This window comes from Talaromyces marneffei, chromosome 1 (assembly GCF_009556855.1).
Source record: "Talaromyces marneffei chromosome 1, complete sequence".
Lineage (NCBI taxonomy): Eukaryota > Fungi > Ascomycota > Eurotiomycetes > Eurotiales > Trichocomaceae > Talaromyces > Talaromyces marneffei.
This window is the reverse complement of record NC_072348.1, coordinates 5,583,039-5,600,423: the sequence shown is the minus strand read 5'-3', so window position 1 is coordinate 5,600,423 and position 17,385 is coordinate 5,583,039. Positions and strand designations below refer to the sequence as shown.

Sequence of the window (17,385 nt, the reverse complement as noted above, 5' to 3'; positions counted from 1 at the left end):
TGATAAGTGATGCAGATCTCTGACTCGTAAGTCGCTTGGTTCATTTCACCATTTAGGCGTGAAGCTTCCGCGACGGCCTCCACGCCCTCGCCCACCTCGGCCACCGCGTCCACCGCCAGTTCGGCCTCCTCTACCCCAACCGTTATCACGCCCACGGTTCTGACCATGACGTCCGTGCCCGAACCCTCCATGGCTGGGGCGAGGTCCATCGATCATCCGCTGCTCACGTTCTAGCGGGGTGAGGAAGAACTTGTTTTCAATGTCCAGTAATTCACAGAAGGCAACGGTCTGCGGGTTATTATATTCTGGTGGCATGTCCTTGGTATGAATTGGTACCTCAGGATCGTAGACAGGTGCGGTAATCTCGAAGTTTTGAGGGATGATCAACTTCCCCTTATCAACAATATGTTCCTGAACCCACGCCTCTTCCTTTTCGATTTGCGCTTTGTAGTTCTCGTCACCCAGGTCAGCTGGTACTTGCCCTTTAGGATTTCCAAGCTCGAGCTGATTGGCGAACACACGGGTTATCGCGAGCCATTCCTTATCATACTGGAGACAGAAGGGTGGCTGGGCGTCGCCTTCTTCAGAACTGGGGTTCACCTCCATGAGCTCGAGGTACTCATGACAGGCGCGTTGCTCTTCACATTTACCCAATGCCAAGAATTGAGTATGTTTGTTGAATATTTGATCGGGAAGAGGTCCATAACGGGCTGGCTCAATTACCGGGCGTTGAAAGCCCTCCGGGAGTTGCTGACGAAGGTCTTCATCTACTTTACCCTCATCTGCGGACATTTGTATTTGTTGAATATGTTCAGAAGCAGGTTGAGTAGTCTGGGCAGCATTCGCAACCCTCATGTCCGCTTTGGAATCAACATCCATCGGTACAACTTCGTCGCTATCAGTACCTTCCCCACCTTCATTCTCGGAGTCGAGGTCTAAGTCAATTTCATCTCTGTTCTTGACGATGATATTTTCTTGAGCAGCGGGGGTCTCATGCACCGTAACAATCCTCCTGCTAGTGCCGTCCTGCGAAACCTGCTTGAAGGTCGAACCTATGGAATGGATATTAAGCGATCGATCTTGGGTCGGCTGGGATTGTTCTTTAATAAATTTCTCTCGACCCGCGGCATCCTGTTTAGCCGCGACTGCCGAGAAACTATTCCATGCATGGATGGCACTAGTAGGAGTGCTGGGTTGTTGTTGAGGGATTTCGTTTGATGTAATCGAAGCTGAAGCTTGAATTGTATCTGATGGTTTGTCGGTGCCTTGAGCAACTGGCTGGTTCTGTCTCGTTGCTTGATATTGTATCCGGGGATGCTTATATTCATCATGGGTAACGAGGGCTGTGTACCTCACATGAAGATGGGCCGAGAACCAGTGAGGAGGGCGCAGTCTATCCAACACGTATTTAGCCGCCAGGCTTCCCAACTTGCCAGTCTCTGAGTCTTCTCGGAAGAACGGTTTCGTCTTGAAGAGATGGTTGTAGTTCCCGCATAACTCAATGCCTCTAGGCCAGTCATGAGACAGTCCCACGTCAACCTGGGTGCGGATTTGCATCAACTTTCGCACGTCGAGTTCCCGGACGTGGTAGATTGACTTTACATCATCCTCATTGTAAGGAAGTCGCTCAAAATGGGGCTTGTTATAATCGTAACCTTTCCAAATGCCCGAAAGGCCTGCAATTCGTAACGGTCCAAAGCGAAGAACATTGGCAGCACCCACGTAGTAGATATTGGGCGCTACCCAGCCACCATAGTAAAGCTCGAAGAGGTAGTTACCAGCCTCATGGTTGCCTCCGATGAAGATAGTGAGATAGGGAGCAATCGCTTTCCCACTGTAGTATTCATGAAAGTCTCCAATTTGGCGAAACTTCGACGGCACGGACATGCAAGTGAGGTCATTTGCGTTGCGTACGGACTGATATATCATTAGTATGAAAGGAGAGTGAGAGAAGGTCAAAGAAAAAAACTTGCCTGAAAATCCCCACCAATAATCACTAGATCGACACTATCCCAATTCTTAGACTTTGCGCTCTCTGTAACTTCGGCGTAGATGTCATGCAACTTTCCATGTCCCTATATGCATATCAGTGACTTGATCGGCAAGACACGACTTTTTTTGACTTACACAGCCCTCGAGCGCAATACGAACTCCACGCGCGGAAGCCATATTTGACATGGCAGTCCAGAATCGAGGTCGAGTAAGTTTCTTTGTAAAGGTTTGTGAGAGATGTAAGATGTGGGAAAGAGTAATAGCGATATAACAGTTGATGAATGGACAAAGTTGAAAGGATCTAATGTGAAAAGATAGAGAAATATGAAGGAAGAAGGTGAAGGGTGAAGAGAAAGTATTTTTTTTTTCAGAGTGTGAGTGAATTAGATAAAGGGAAAGGTTGCATCGTGGGGAGAAGAGGCTGGTTAAAAGAGGTGAGGTTGTTGTGAAGGTGGTGGTTGTTGAAGGCAAGTGCCCGGCAGACGAACGCTTTCCATATCTTCTTCTGCTGTAGGTACTCGCTCGGCACTTCCCTTTACAATATTCCTCGCTGCTCTTTCGCCTGGGCAATTCTTTGTACAGCTTTGTTTATTGTTTTTGACCCTTAATTATGGCTTCATATGAGTCGAGTTTGCGGCTCCAATTCCTGCAGAATGCTGCAAATTTGGTTTGTTCTAGAAGTATTTCCACCGCGTCACATCTGATGGCACAGCACAACGACATCCTCCATGAAGATTTCAAGTCAATAAAACCGCGACAACATGAGTCCTGGTGCAATGCATGTGGCACTCCCCGGAGATCTCGTTATACAAAGATAGTGAAACCTAAATATAGGACTCGGGGTGGTAAAACTCGCCCAGCATTGATTGCCTCACGTGAAGCTATTGTATACAGATGTCTCCGTTGCTCCAGCCGGACTGTTCAACGTCGGCCTAGCCAACCCCGACCGTTACAGAAAGCAGGCAGTACCTCGACTGCAAGTATACAAGCTGTTGCGAGTAATGAGGTGTCTACTACTGGCCAATCTACCGTGAACCTTACAAGCAGGCCTGCTGCTGAGAGCTCTATCAAGACTACGGCGGAGAATGCAAACAGCAAAAAGAGAGCTAAGGCAAGGAAACAAGGGGGTCTCCAAGCTCTACTAGCTTCCAAGCGTTCAGGAGAATCGACACCATCGTCTTCATCGCTAGATCTTTTGGATTTCCTACAGCAATGAGCTGTCTGAACTTTCAACAGCGTGTTGGCGCAAAATTTTGTGGATGCCTTGGTGCCTTGGTGCCTTCAACGGTTCGGATTAATCGGCGACATCATTCCGGTCATACCAGTCCCAATCAGTACAAGCGCGGGGTTACGCAGTGAACTCTGAGCAACAAGAGTCGACCCAGCTGCTACCCCGCCTAGCATCATTCGCTCGTGGAAGCCGCAGCGAACCAGAGCGAATCTTCGGGGAGCCGCTAGAGATTTTTTTTATTTGTCGCAACCATATATACCTACCCTCTCCTTCTTACATCTTTGCTTTCCGTCTTGCGCCTATTTTAATTCCTGTTCGAATTTCCTTCGTCTGAATTTGTATTATCGACCGTTTTTGAAATATCATATTTTCACAATGTCGGAGGCAGCAGATTCCACTGCCCAGATGGATCGCATGCTGGATTCAATGACCCAGAAGAAACCCGAAAACGAGTCTCAATTCCAGAAGCTTGGTGAGGTTGTTGAGAATGACGACGATAATGGTGTGGTTGAAATCGAAAGTCTTTGCATGAACTGTCATGATAACGTACAGTTTTCCTTCCTTTCCCCTTTTCGCTGCGACCGATACTGACCTTCACAGGGAACTACTCGACTCCTACTCCTCCGTGTTCCGTACTTCCGTGATATTATCCTCGAATCCTTTGAATGCCCACATTGCTATTTTAAGGATAATTCCGTCAAGTCGGCGTCCCAGATTCAAGTGCTCGGTTCGAAGTACACTCTTGTTGTAGAGAACGAAGAAGATCTCCAGCGACAAGTCATCAAGAGTGACGTGGCTGTTTTCAAGCTGGAGACTCTGGAGATCGAGATGCCCAAGGGAGAGTCTCAGCTCACCAATGTTGAAGGCGTGCTTCAGAAGATCCACTCTACCCTCGAGAGTGAGCAGGAATTGAGGAAGGACCAAGCCCCAGAACTATTCAAAGCCTTGGAACCTATTATTGAGAAAATCGCCAAGATGTTAGCCGGAGAGGCTTTCCCATTCACGATCTCTCTCGACGATCCCACCGGTAACTCATGGATTGCGCCCACCCCACATGATACAGGAAACAAATACAAACGTCGTGACTACCCTCGAACCCATGAACAAAATGAGGAATTGGGCATTTCAGCAGACCCAGATGCGCAGAATGCCGAAGCCAACAACATGGTGCAGACTGCCGGTGATCCTGAAGATCTCGATATTATCGATGGACAAGTCTACACCTTGCCGGCAGAATGTCCTGGATGCACCAAAGCATGTGTTGTCAACATGCAAAAAGTCAGCATTCCTTACTTCAAGGAAGTCTTCATCTGGAGTACTATCTGTGATCATTGCGGATACAGAACAAATGAAGTCAAGACTGGTGGTTCAGTCCCGGATAAGGGCAAACGCATCACGCTCAAAGTGGAGTCCATTGAGGACTTGTCTCGCGATATCTTGAAATCAGACACTTGCGCATTGTACAGCCATGAGCTCGAGATGTCCGTGCAGCCTGGAACACTCGGTGGTCGATTCACTACCGTCGAGGGTCTCCTGACCGAGGTTCGCGATCAATTACACGGCCAGATCTTTGATGTTGGAGACTCAGGCGCTGGAGATTCGTTGTCATCTGGCGACAAAGAGACGTGGACCCGTTTCTTCGACCGACTTGAGTCCGCTATCAACGGCGAATTGAAATTCATCATTACACTGGAAGATCCTCTCGCTAACAGCTACGTGCAGAACTTGCACCTGCCCGACCCTGACCCTCAACTATCCGAAGAGGACTACACTCGTACTGAGGAGGAAGAGGAAGATCTTGGTTTGAAGGACATGAAGACTGAGGGATACGAAAACGATTCTGAGCATGATAAGAAGGAGGATGAAGCTGAAGAGCCCAAGGCATAGAATTTTTGCACAAGAATTATTTTACGAGGCGCGAATCGGAGTCTGTAAAAAGCGAAATATCCGCTTTGACTATTGCATGGGAACTGGCGTGTTTGTTTCTTTTCTCTAATGTTTTCGATAGTCATGTTTATATGAAGCATTATGTTCATAGTATATACATGTAGTCATTGTTCTATCAAAATCTTTAGCTTTGCTTTATTTCGCATTCCACAGTCTGATCGTGGACGCCACAGACCCATAAACAGTTTGCCTTCAAAGAAGACATGATTGATTTCAATGCCCAATTTGTACTGTTCGAGGATGGCGGGCGTAGCGTGTAATATGGATATCGGACACACCGATTAGCATTACCTCGAGGTCCAGGCACAACTCGATACTTCACACGGCATTGACCGAGAGTCCCCGGGGCCAAGCGCCTTGGAATTGCTGGAATCTCTTGGAGAAGATCCTCCCCACCTAAGCAGAGGGACGAAGTTCCTTGTTCATCCTGACCTGGATTCGCTCACTTCGCAAACGGATTGGCATGTATCGTAACCGACTTGATCTTCAGCGCCTCCCATTCCCCTTCAATCTCCTGCCCTTCCTTTGGCTGCACCACACGACCTTTCTTATCCACTTTGATATTCGCCTGTTCCAACCTCCCCAGCACATCACCACCCTCGTCCTGAGCCGTCAGATTCAGCACTCTGCCAAACACAGTGCTTTCCCCATCAAGATGCGTTGCTGGCGCAAAAGTTATAAAAAACTGACTCCCATTGACGGTCGGTCCAGAGGCATTTTGCATACCGGGCACGGTGCGGTCTTTTACCGGTCTTGAGGCCATGGATAGCACGCCACGCGCATTATGTCGTAGGGCGGGTACGTGGATTTCCTGGTTGAGGGCGGAAGGGTGGTTGATTGAAGTACCACCTTTGGGGATGTCGTCGAAGGGGAGGATGTGCCGCTCGGAAGAGGTTGCGGCGGGACTGAGAGAGATGTCGCCGCCTTGGATCATGAAGCCGGGCATGAAGCGGTGGAATGGGGTGTTATCGTATGCGCCGCATGCGCATAATGCTAGAAAATTCTGGAAGAATAGGTATCAGTATACTATATGACAAGCTGAAGTGTATAGTTGCAGGCGAATCGAAGCGTACTCACCTCTGCTGTTTGGGGGACGGTTTCGCAAAAGATTTCGACCTTGAGGTCTCCATGGGTGGTGTGTAGCTATACAAAGTCAGCTCGACAATCATGTTTATATATACTGATCAAACGGGGAAGTAATATTCTTACCGTGACCGACATTGTGTCTGTTACTTGTGATATGGAATAATCAAGGTGAAGGTATTCCAGCGCATAAAAATCGCGGTGTTTAAGCATGGAGCAGTCTCCGCATGCTCCACCCTTGTCTGATTGGTCGGGAAGGGAGTTGGAGACACGCTGATGATGAGAGGCCAAGAAGGAGCCCGCCTTTTTTTGGCTCAGATGTTTAGTTACTCCAGAAACATCTCTCACTATTGTCCATACTCCGTATGTCAACGGACACTCCCTCCTTGCTTGTTTTTGCTCAGCCGTCAGCCTTAATTTAGCAAATTTACCCTACCAACTGCCACTACTCCGTGCTCTGTAGTAGTTAACCAACCAGTTAACTAACTAACTAGTTACCCCAAAGCAACGCTGACATCAGCACTACCCACGACTTGGTCCTCAGCTGGCGGAGTTAGACTGGCTAGCGGCCACTTTTAAAGGCTCACAGGCGGCTAAAAGACTCCACACATATCCCTCACAGGCCTAACCTCACCAGCGCAGTCAGGTCAGCCACTTTAAGTACCCGGACCCAGACCCAGACTCCAGCGAGTCTTGGAAACGGAAACGATCGTAAACACACAGGAACAAGCTTTTGGGCATTCTCCCGATAGCCTCGTCCGAAAGGGATGCGCATAGAGACTATCGACTTCTCGGATTCCTGCAGACTCACCTAACCGCCCGCTTCGCCCGCCTTGCCCGCCGTCCATCGCTCCACTCACCACAACAAGCAGCACAGCTCGCTGATTGTAGCTTTCAGCTTTATCGAAACAGCTACACCGAAAGTCTACGTCTCCGTTCTTGCATCGCAAACTGATGTAATCGTTGTCTCCACGCGACTCGCGGTTCCTCGGTTGCGGGATACATTGTCGTACCTGTACGAACTTGAACTGGTGATTGCCCATGGTGGGCTGGCCAGCACTTCTTGAAGATGGCCGCATTCGTGCGCGTGTCCGGGCCTCCGAATGGTAATTTCCTCATCGGTTATCCTGGTATATCGGCGACGTTGGTAAGTCATTGACTTTACGTCCAGATAATTGGGCTCTTCCTCTAACGTTATATAGCCGCGCGTGGAAGGTAGAGTCGAGATACGTCCCAGTGTTGGCATCACAGCGCCTGTAAACATTTCACTAGTCACCATATGTCTTCAACGCAAAGAAACAATCCACCCCTCCGCAGACTCGGTCACGAAGAAACATCTTGCGCCGCCCCGAAAAGAAGTTATAGAATTGGTTGGAAAGGAGATGTTATTATTCCGATGCCCTGCCGGTCGAGAATATGAAGAAGTCATGTCAATGGACCTTCCTTTTGTTTTGTTCATTCCCTACGGACGAGGAGGCCAGGAGGTATCCCGGCGAATCCCTGCGGCTAGTCTACAACTTCCCAGTCGGACGGCGGAAACATTTTATGAGATTGTTGTGACGGTACAACAGGGCCAGTCAGATCAGCGAAAGTACGGTTTCCCGGTCCCCATCTGCCGATACGATACCCTATCTACATTCGGAATGTATAATAGGCCAGAGACGGCCGAGAAAGTAACGGATCATTTGGTGACTTTGGGTATATCACTTCCTCGGGGTTCATATGGTCCGCTGGATCCTGTCAGCGTATACGTTAGACTGTCACCAAATCCAGATTGGCTAGCGAAAGCCAGGAAAGTCACAATCAACAAAATCACGATCGGAATTGATGAAGAGATTATATATAACCACGAAGGAGACGAACCACAACGGAAAGTGAAGACGATCATAAAACGGACCGAGAGTGTCGGTACCAAGCTTTCAGATGTAGGCTGGGCAGCGAACTTGGGGTTAGTGTTTCCAGCGAAAGATACCCGTGATGCAGATGGGATTCTGCCACGAGGGAAATCGGCATTTCCATCTTATCCGGTCAATGGATTTACAACTACCGCCAGTCTTTACAAGATTGAATACTATCTCACTGTGAAGGTATGATTACACGTTCAGCTGATGGAAGAAATCCGCGCTAACTTTACAACAGGCGCATTTGATATCTGCAAGAGATATCGTGATCCGGCAGCCCATCGTCGTCTGTCCAATCGACCATGCCGGGTGCAAAGAAGAAATGGAAGCAATAGAGCAATCCGCCCGCGATGCTGCAATGATTAATCCCGAGAATCCAGCTTTGCCGCATCCGACAATCGTTCGATATCACGATTACAACGCACTGTCCGTTCTGGGAGTAGCTGTTGTTGGGAACCAGAAGAGGCCGTTGATCGATTGAGTCGACAGCATAGAACATAATTCCACGATCTACAGCGCCATCGTTAGAATAAAGCTCAACGTGGCATGCAATTTTTATTGGCCGAGTTGGTCATATAGCTAGGACGACATACAATTTTCGTCCGCCACTCTGACATTACCAGCAGTGTACAGCATAGAGTGCGTCAAAGGGGAAGAAAGAAGATCATGCCGGACAGGAGTGCGTGGCATGAGAGCTATGCAATGACCTTGTTGACATATACCAACGTTTGGTTCTGAACATAAAGGCAGTATGCAGGATGGTGATAGAACGCCATCATCTTTTTTTCTACATTGCAAATGGAGGTTTAACGGAGGTACATATGCATGGACTGGAGTTGAGGTATCGTGGTTTCTCAGGCGTTCATATCCTTGCGCCTACCAGAGTGGTATCAATATTTGCCGATTCCTACATTGTCACGCTCAGCTGGATGATCATACAACGATTTTAAGCTCTGGCAAACAACCATGGACACAACTTGTCCATAGGCATAGCTAGTCGATAATACGTATTTAGGTATATAACAATAGTAAATTCAAACATGTCCTCATAATTCATAAACCGCGCCAGCCCTTTTCACCTCTATCCCAATTTCAGAAACTCCATCGCCTGACTCAACATATCAGCATCTATCTCCGTAGACTTGACGAGCTGCGCATCACGCTGCTCTATGCGTTGCAGAAGATCCTTGAGTGTTTGCAAAACTGCCTGATACTGATGCGACGATGCGCCCCATGTGTTCAGTGTGTTACTGAGATTGGTCGATATCTGCTTTTTGTCAGTTTTTTTCTTTTCTTCTTCGAGAAGCTAGATATCTGTATAGCCTTACCTGGGGGAGAAGATCGTTATAGTCTAGATCAGACATTTTTGCTTATTTTGGGTATTAAGTGTTGATTGATCCTGATGTTTCCTCGCTGACTCGTTTATGGCGGCGGGCCCGCTTATCGTAAAAGTTAGGCCCCGATAAGAAAGTAAAGCTATCGATTTTAATTTCAACTACGGTACAGTCCGCCAACACGACTTGCGCCTCCAAAGTTCTCACGATCCTTCAGCTTGAATATAACATTGCGTACCAGTTTTTCCTGGTCAAGATGGCAGACCTCGATGAAGATGTCATTCGTCACCCTACATCTGGCGACTCCGCGCCGCAGGCTGAAATCGATCTTTCAGACGAAATGCAGGACTTTCGGTTCTTGAACAGTCTCAGCCTGTATGTTCTTCAAATTACTTCACTCTCTTCTTTGAGAAAATATTTGTCTAATGAGTCTGCAGCGTCGACACCTCTCAAGCCGCTCTCCCCCGCCGCGGCGAAAAAGACTTTGAGCCCAACCCTACTATGTTACAATCCGATGTCCTCGCTGCGTCGCGAAATGCAATGTACACTGCCATCTCACACCCGCGACTACATCCTGAAAAGTCTCGGTGTGTCGGAATTTATGCGCCGGAGGGACCAACACCGCCACCTACCGAAGCAAACAATCAAGAAGACTCCCCGGCAAGCGTGGAAGACAAACCTGCAAAACGCACAATCAAAGACCCCATGGCCGGCATCTCGCCAGATGCATGCGTCTGCGTCCCCCAACCCAAAGGCCCATTCTTCAAAACAATGGGAAGAGCAGATCGTTGGAACAGGGTGTGGCTTTTGCCTGAAGAAGCGATATATCTCGTTGAGCGGGGGTCGTTGTACCTCAAATGGCCGAGTACGATTACGGAATCTGTACGGGTTGACGATGAGGATATGGATGTCCCAATGAGTTTGGAGGCAGCGTATGCGTGTATGATGGGAACTGCGGGTTTGACGTTGGAGAGGTATGTGGTTTATAGTGGGTTGAAGAGGACGGGGTATACTGTTGTAAGGGCACCGTCGTGGTATGGGACACAGGAGGAGCCGGAACATGAGATTGACGATGAGCTTTCGTCGACTGGGTCATACATCAAAAGCATCTCTGCTTGCTGGAATCAGTTTTACGAGTCGATTGCGGGCATTGTGGAAAAGGACTATTCAGCGCAGGGTCCGTTGGTAGGTGTTTCCACTCCGCAGACCTATAGTAAGTGTTCACACTGATTTCCAGATATTTGCATTCAAGGCTGACACGAGTGTAGATGCCTTATTCAAAAAGCTAGCCTTGATTCCCGCGTACAATGCGGCAGTCCCAAAACCCGAAAGAAAGCCAACCGAGGCCCCATTCCAATTCACATACTACATATACAAACCCTCCACCCCCTACAAGATCTCCGCACCACAAGCCCCCGACTTCCGCATCGCAGTCGTCGACGCACGCAGCCACACCTCAATCCCAACAATGCGCCAATTAAGCGCCCTCATCGAATCAAGTCCCTACGAACCACCTCGCGGCGAAAAGATGGAGCGCAATTTGTACTCTCGTCTACGGCAGGGATATCGTAGTGCGATTCTAGCGATTGTCGATCAGGGGATTGTGAGTTATCTGCGTTTTGCGGATGCGGGGTTTTCGAGAGAAAAGATTTTTGAGACTCAGGGGCCGCCGAGGGGGAATAAGGGTGGTGGTTATCGGGAGAAGAATGGTGGGAAGGGCAAAGGGAGGTAGTGTTGTCTGCATGTCAGCCAGCGCTATAAAAGAATCATTCATGAGGCGATTACTCAATGAGCAGAGTGCTTTTCAGCACTGCGCCCAAGAGGCGAACGCGATATGTTTCCCCAGGAATAAGACCTGCTAGCCCATCTCGATCGGACTGATGCTGAATAGAAAGGGGAACCTTCATATCCCTCTGCCACCATCTTTAGGTCATTTGTCCATGGTGTGCATCGGACAGGCGACGATGCTCCGGTGGTTCAAAACAAGCAACGAAAATAGCCGGACATATGAAAGGACATCATGAAACAGCAATCGAAATCTACTGGTTGCGACAATCGCATTCTATCCATGCCTCTCAAACTCCGAAATGACAAGTGTGGAAATCGATACTATCGATCGATCATAGACATAATAGAAACAAACGAAAACAAAAATCCCATATTTTCATCACTCCATGATCCATAAGACAAAGAACCCGCCAAATCCTCGCTGTGCAAAAAAAAATTCAGTTTTTTTTTTTTTTTCTTTCGAGATCGTAACTCGTAAAGCGTCCAGACTAAGTATCCAAATAATCCGCGGCCATCAACAACTCCAAACACAGCTCCGGCGGAATATCCATATCCACAACGTTGACTTGCTCTTTCATCTTGTCGTTGTAGCAGAAGTATTCGCAGACTTTTTCGAGGACGACGCCACTATACAACGAAATTCATTTGTCAGATTTCTGAGGACCGTTGGGATCGAAGAGGAGAGGGAGACAAACGTGATGTTTTCGAGAACACAGGTACCCGTTAATGCTTCTGAGAATTTGCCTATCCAGGGAATTAGAAGTTTTCCTACAAAGGATGAGGAAGCACATACTGCTAGGATCGAGCATGCGACGTATCGTGCCAGAGACACAGGCTGTGCTGCGGGGAAGGATGAATTCGAAGCCATCGCTTGATATTAAGGTGACATAGTCTGTCGATGAAGTTGACATTTTATAGAGCGATAACGGATGTCAGTGATATGTGATCGATATATAAAAAAGTGGCGGTGTTGATGTTGAGAAAAGATTGGATGAAATGACAAAGAAAGAAGTTTGATCTTATCTGCGCGACGCGTTAAGTGCCGCCTATATTCGGTGTGGTCCGTGCTTAAGCCGTGGAGCTTAGCTCAGGTCAACTATCATTTGCTTCTTGTTCAAGAGACACCCACCTAGGTACTTTTAGAGATATATTACGGTGGTTGAAACGTATTTCGAATTGAGCAAGATGCGGAACTCAAGAATTACCATTTGCCTTGACATCAAACATGTCCAAGCTCCGAGACATTCGATACTATCCACAAACATTCGCCCTCAATCTATCGCAGTTCCTTGGTCTAGGTCAAAGCAATCACAAAGAGCATATTCATCACCCTCATACAAAGGAAATAGCCGCCTCCATGGCCGCACAGCAATGATAACTGGCGGTTCCTCAGGCATCGGATATGCAATCGCCGAACGCTTCCTAACCGAAGGAGCCAGTAAAGTTATCCTCGTCGGCCGCCAGCGTGAAAAGCTACAAGATGCTTCAAGACGATTAACTGAGTCTATTCCTGAGTCTGAATCTTCGAGTCAAGCCGGGGATGTTGCTACGCGGGCCCCAGAGGAGGATGTAGGCGAAAGAATGACATCGTTAGACCCGAAAATAGAGATTCTGGTCGGCGATATTTCTGTTGCGAGTGAATGGATGAGTGAACTTGAGAAAACTATGGTGATTCTCCCACGCCCCTTCTGATTGCTTCATACTGATCTGATCATAGACGAATGTGGACATTCTCATAAACGCAGCTGGGATATCAGCCTCAAACATACTCCCACGAACATCACCGGAACACATCTCAAACATCCTAAAAACAAACCTCGAAGGCGCAATATATACTTCTCGAGCTATGCTCAAGGCGTGTATGCGTGTACGCTCAAGGCAGAAGAAAGACATTGAATCGAAGTCTGAGACAGACCAACAACAACGGTTGTCGAAATGCATCATCAACATTTCCTCCTTGCTAGCATTAAAGGGAGTGACGGGGACAGTCACATATGCCGCTTCAAAAGCCGGGCTATTAGGATTAACGAGATCAATGGCCGTTGAGACAGCTGATATTTTGCGAGGAGGTAATGTTATGCTGAGGTGTAATGCGATATTACCTGGCTATATTGAGACGCCAATGATTCAAGGTTCGTTTTCACAGTATCTTAACAGAGAAGTGGAAGGTCTAACAACATCTAGATTTTAGCGACCACAAGATCAACGAATTACGAGCTCAGATTCCTTTGAACAGGTTCGGAGACCCAAGAGAAGTCGCTGATGCAGCCGTCTTCCTTTCCTCTAATGAGTACGCTAATAACTGCGTTCTGAACCTCGATGGCGGGTTGAGCGCAGTGTGAGAGACATTTATACCGTGATTCGATGATAGAACGACTTCTTACAGACTCCAGTTGGCACACAGACCTTGAGACTTGCTCAATTTCCATCTATATTCTTTGCTTTGAAAATGCTCAATTGCGATACATAATCAACCAAGTTCTATCTGTCTACCTAATCAAAATCGTTCCTCCAAATCAATAACCCACGCAGCGCCATGGCCGTCCATTCCTTTCATGCGCGCATATTTTGCAAATCCTTGGAGTATATCAAACCCAAATATAACCAAAACTCCATAACGGTCAAAGCAGATGTGGGAGGGAAAATCTTTTATACAGAGAAGAAGAAAGCAAAATGGGCACAAATCTCGGCCGTATACTGTCGTGTGAGGAATCGTCTAGTCGTCGTCAATCAAAATCGCGCCAGTGTCAGGATCGTCAAGCAAGATAGGCTCGTTGTTGGTGCCATTGGTGGCTGCAAGACGCTTTGCGTCAGGTTCGCCGTTTAGGGCGGTCTCTTCTTCTGCACGCTTCCTCTTTCCAACAACTCCATTCGGAGCCGTACCGTCGACGAGGGGTTCCTCGACGGGCGCTTGCTTGGGCTTCTTCGGGATCTTGATATCTCTGACGAGGGTGACTGCTTTGTCATCTTCACCGGTTTTTTTGCTAAAGTACTGTGAGCACGAATGTCTTATATAGGTTGATCGCATGAATGGCTCACCTTCCTTCCACGACTAGTTCTAGATTAACGAAAGGGTCATCATCTCTCTCGTCAATGATGGTCAGCAAAGTTTCTGCCTGGACGCCTAGATCAACAAGCTTCTTGGGTAAATTATCATCCAAGTCCGGATCATAGATCATGCCAGCGTCTGTGTTGATAGAGAATTCTTCGGTGTAACCGAGCTTGCCGCGAATAATATCTTCAACCAGGTCATTCAACGTTGCATTTTCTAGATCCACCTTGATATTTCCATTTGCCACGGAGCAAACGGCGCAGAATGGGTTTGGTGGTCGTAAACTGTCGGAATTGATCGCTCGAACTCCAGAGCGCTCAAGAAAGACCATCTTAGCATGATCGTACTCATCCTTCAACACTTTGAATGCTTGCAAAACGCAGAGACTGGCTGTCATTGCGTTGGTGGTAGCAATCGCGGGGATAATGTTTCCAGCCATTTCTGCACCTGTTAGTCAAGACCCTAAAGTGTTATGAACGGAATGAAGTGCCTACGCTTGATATCGAATTTTGATTTTGATTCAATACCAAAAATCACAGACCGTAGGTTGGCGCTGGCGGCAACAAAGTCCAAAGTATCGACGTCGTCCTTGTCGAATGTGATTATCGGTTCAATGTTGCCAGATTTGTTCGCTTGAAGCTCCCTTAGTCGGATGCTCAAGCGATGCAGACTATAGATATCATTAGCTCATATCCAAAACTATCACAAACAGCGCCTTACCTATCCTTGAAGACTGCAAAATCTTCTTCTAGTGTCCAAACTTTCTGGTCATTCTGAGAAATAGTTGCCTCAACTGAACTGGCTCTTTCTTGTAAAGACTCATAATTGAGGGCAGTTGGGGGTTTACGTGTCTTCCACATATCCTCCATTGCACACAGACGCTCGATATCCTCCTTGAAGACTTTGTCAAAAACTTTCTGTGCAAATCCTTCAGTGCCCATAGATTCTCGAATTGCTTTGAGGGCCTTTGCTTCGCGGCGTAAATTCTCAATCTCCTCCGCTATGAATAGTTAGCTAATATTTCTCTTATGTTACTGGCGGATTCTTACCGTTCTCTGCATCTTTGCTATGGTCGAATCCGTCTTCGTCACCGTCGGTTTCACTAGTACCAAAAAGCTCGCTGCTGAACTTAGCACACGGCAGACTCAATAGATGGTATCAAGTACTTACGGGAGGAGATAGCTTTTTGCCCACACGATGCAGTGTATGGGCTGGCTTGGCGTGCTTCGAATGGTGCAAACAGGGAAAGATTTTGGCACTTCTTTCGGGTTGCAATCATAGCACTCAGTACGAGACTAGACCTTCATCAGCAAGAGCCCTGAGCACACAAAGTCCAGATAATGTCGCACCTTCTTGATGACTTGAACTTGGCCATTGAACCCCGTTGTTCCGCTTTCCACCAGAGGTACGTTTGCAGCGAGGCACATCCGATTCACATGGCGACGAGCATCCAAATTATCAAGGGCATTGAAAACGACATCGAATGTGGCGAACCAGTCGATGTTGAACTGGGCGTCTTTGATGTTGGCATGGTATGCTTCTAGTTTCGAATCAGGTCGGAATTTCTGAGCGACTTCCTTCGCTACCTGTACGTAATATGGGTGAGACGTGCACGCGATGCGATATACTCCAGTGGACACTTGACAAGCTTACCAGTGCCTTGGATTTCTTAATATGTTCGTGGCGAAACAAGAACTGCCGGTTCAGGTTGCTTAGATCGATGGTATCGAGGTCGACGATGTGAATTTCACCGAAACCGGTGAGAAGTAGGTTTTTGAGGAGCTCGCAACCGATTCCACCAGCGCCGACGAGCAAGACGCGAGACTAGGAAATTCAAATAAATCAGTAAATAAGATCAAATACACACATAAATTTCAAAGTTGTTTTGCGCGATCCAATTAGTGGTTCAAAACTCACATTGCGAATGCGACGAGACAACGTTCCTAGAGATCGCTTGAGATAAGTGTCTCGCGACGGAAGCCGACCATTTGCATTGGACTCCATAGCTAGGCAAGGTGGATGAAGAATATTGTCATCCTAGAGGGAAATATCAAGCGAGCGTAGAAGAGATGAAAGAGAAATGAGGAAAACGGGCGAGCTGAGGAAAAGGTAGTGAAAGTGATTGACGGTAGAGCTTCTCCACACCTGTGCTATGAGCCTGGATACCGGTACAGCCGTACAAAAAGAAAGATTGACTGGAATCGACGGGGGGCGCGTAAAATTGGGGGATTGAAGAATGAATATGACTAAAGGCACAAGCAGAAAAGAAAAGGGAAGGGATGTGAAGCAGGTTGTTGAGAAAATAGTGAGGTTTGTTCCCAGTGATAGATGATCTAATCATTAAACCCGATTGGGACGGAAGGCACTCCTGCCGGCGGCCGCCTCTTCTAAGTTCTCACACACCTCTCTTTCTCTCTCTCTCTTTGCCTTACTCTCACTGTTCAATGGTTTCCGGTAGATTGTGGGTTGTTTGCTCTAAAGTCTAATACAGTCTTATCTTTGCCAGAGATCACACTGGGTCATGACAATAGAAATACATCTTATACCTACCCACCTTTCAACATCGTCTCGTGGCTTTATCCAAAAGAACTACGTATCCTGGCTCCAACACTGGAACATACTATTGATTCTTATTCCCGTCAACGACTGGTGGCCATACTTACAAAGAAACAGATTGTTAAATCCGAATGCAACAGATTTGCAGAGTGCCTGAGACAACCAGGTGCATGGGTCTAACGGACAGTTGCAGGTTCCATGACAAGCTAGCCAGTTGATTTGCCAACGCTACATTGTCCATGCCAACGGCACGTTGCTCCTATTAATATCAGATTCGAGTGCTTGAAAGAAGCCAAACACACCTCAGCGCCATTTCCACGAGATGGCGGACGAGTTTTCTCAGGGGAGCGATGAACCGGACCAGCCATGGCCTACATACGGATTTTTTGACTATAATGCTACAAGTTGTTAGGTAGACATCTTCAGCCGCTGGTGCAAGTTTATCATACCAATTCGTATTTCCTCTTAGCATTCAATCTCTGGCAGGCGAGCATAACATAT

The 17,385-nt window shown here is 47.5% G+C and overlaps 9 protein-coding genes across 9 annotated transcripts; 4 read left to right on the top strand and 5 right to left on the bottom strand.

Moving 5' to 3' along the window:
• Nucleotides 1–45: 45 nt before the first annotated feature.
• On the bottom strand, nt 46–2,169 carry EYB26_002057 (uncharacterized protein; the record flags this gene model as incomplete). The annotated part of the gene is made up of 3 exons (XM_054261365.1): nt 46–1,917; nt 1,974–2,075; nt 2,128–2,169. The coding sequence occupies 3 exons, from the start codon at nt 2,167–2,169 to the stop codon at nt 46–48; spliced, it is 2,016 nt and encodes a 671-aa protein (XP_054117340.1).
• Nucleotides 2,170–3,598: 1,429 nt separating this feature from the next.
• Nucleotides 3,599–5,110, top strand: EYB26_002056 (uncharacterized protein; the record flags this gene model as incomplete). Its single annotated transcript, XM_054261364.1, has 2 exons — nt 3,599–3,769; nt 3,824–5,110. The coding sequence occupies 2 exons, from the start codon at nt 3,599–3,601 to the stop codon at nt 5,108–5,110; spliced, it is 1,458 nt and encodes a 485-aa protein (XP_054117339.1).
• A 502-nt stretch (nt 5,111–5,612) lies between these two features.
• Nucleotides 5,613–6,391, bottom strand: EYB26_002055 (uncharacterized protein; the record flags this gene model as incomplete). The annotated part of the gene is made up of 3 exons (XM_054261363.1): nt 5,613–6,173; nt 6,248–6,313; nt 6,380–6,391. 3 exons carry the CDS (start codon nt 6,389–6,391, stop codon nt 5,613–5,615), a joined length of 639 nt encoding a protein of 212 aa, XP_054117338.1.
• A 931-nt stretch (nt 6,392–7,322) lies between these two features.
• Nucleotides 7,323–8,635, top strand: EYB26_002054 (uncharacterized protein; the record flags this gene model as incomplete). Its single annotated transcript, XM_054261362.1, has 3 exons — nt 7,323–7,400; nt 7,456–8,340; nt 8,393–8,635. The coding sequence occupies 3 exons, from the start codon at nt 7,323–7,325 to the stop codon at nt 8,633–8,635; spliced, it is 1,206 nt and encodes a 401-aa protein (XP_054117337.1).
• A 600-nt stretch (nt 8,636–9,235) lies between these two features.
• On the bottom strand, nt 9,236–9,518 carry EYB26_002053 (uncharacterized protein; the record flags this gene model as incomplete). The annotated part of the gene is made up of 2 exons (XM_054261361.1): nt 9,236–9,421; nt 9,483–9,518. The coding sequence occupies 2 exons, from the start codon at nt 9,516–9,518 to the stop codon at nt 9,236–9,238; spliced, it is 222 nt and encodes a 73-aa protein (XP_054117336.1).
• Nucleotides 9,519–9,744: 226 nt separating this feature from the next.
• EYB26_002052 (uncharacterized protein) lies at nt 9,745–11,220 on the top strand (the record flags this gene model as incomplete). The annotated part of the gene is made up of 3 exons (XM_054261360.1): nt 9,745–9,863; nt 9,926–10,701; nt 10,757–11,220. 3 exons carry the CDS (start codon nt 9,745–9,747, stop codon nt 11,218–11,220), a joined length of 1,359 nt encoding a protein of 452 aa, XP_054117335.1.
• Nucleotides 11,221–11,764: 544 nt separating this feature from the next.
• On the bottom strand, nt 11,765–12,187 carry EYB26_002051 (uncharacterized protein; the record flags this gene model as incomplete). Its single annotated transcript, XM_054261359.1, has 3 exons — nt 11,765–11,903; nt 11,972–12,020; nt 12,070–12,187. 3 exons carry the CDS (start codon nt 12,185–12,187, stop codon nt 11,765–11,767), a joined length of 306 nt encoding a protein of 101 aa, XP_054117334.1.
• Nucleotides 12,188–12,647: 460 nt separating this feature from the next.
• Nucleotides 12,648–13,618, top strand: EYB26_002050 (uncharacterized protein; the record flags this gene model as incomplete). The annotated part of the gene is made up of 3 exons (XM_054261358.1): nt 12,648–12,944; nt 12,994–13,408; nt 13,461–13,618. 3 exons carry the CDS (start codon nt 12,648–12,650, stop codon nt 13,616–13,618), a joined length of 870 nt encoding a protein of 289 aa, XP_054117333.1.
• A 374-nt stretch (nt 13,619–13,992) lies between these two features.
• Nucleotides 13,993–16,332, bottom strand: EYB26_002049 (uncharacterized protein; the record flags this gene model as incomplete). Its single annotated transcript, XM_054261357.1, has 9 exons — nt 13,993–14,260; nt 14,316–14,769; nt 14,823–14,998; nt 15,049–15,328; nt 15,378–15,448; nt 15,499–15,623; nt 15,678–15,914; nt 15,982–16,152; nt 16,246–16,332. 9 exons carry the CDS (start codon nt 16,330–16,332, stop codon nt 13,993–13,995), a joined length of 1,869 nt encoding a protein of 622 aa, XP_054117332.1.
• Nucleotides 16,333–17,385: the final 1,053 nt, after the last annotated feature.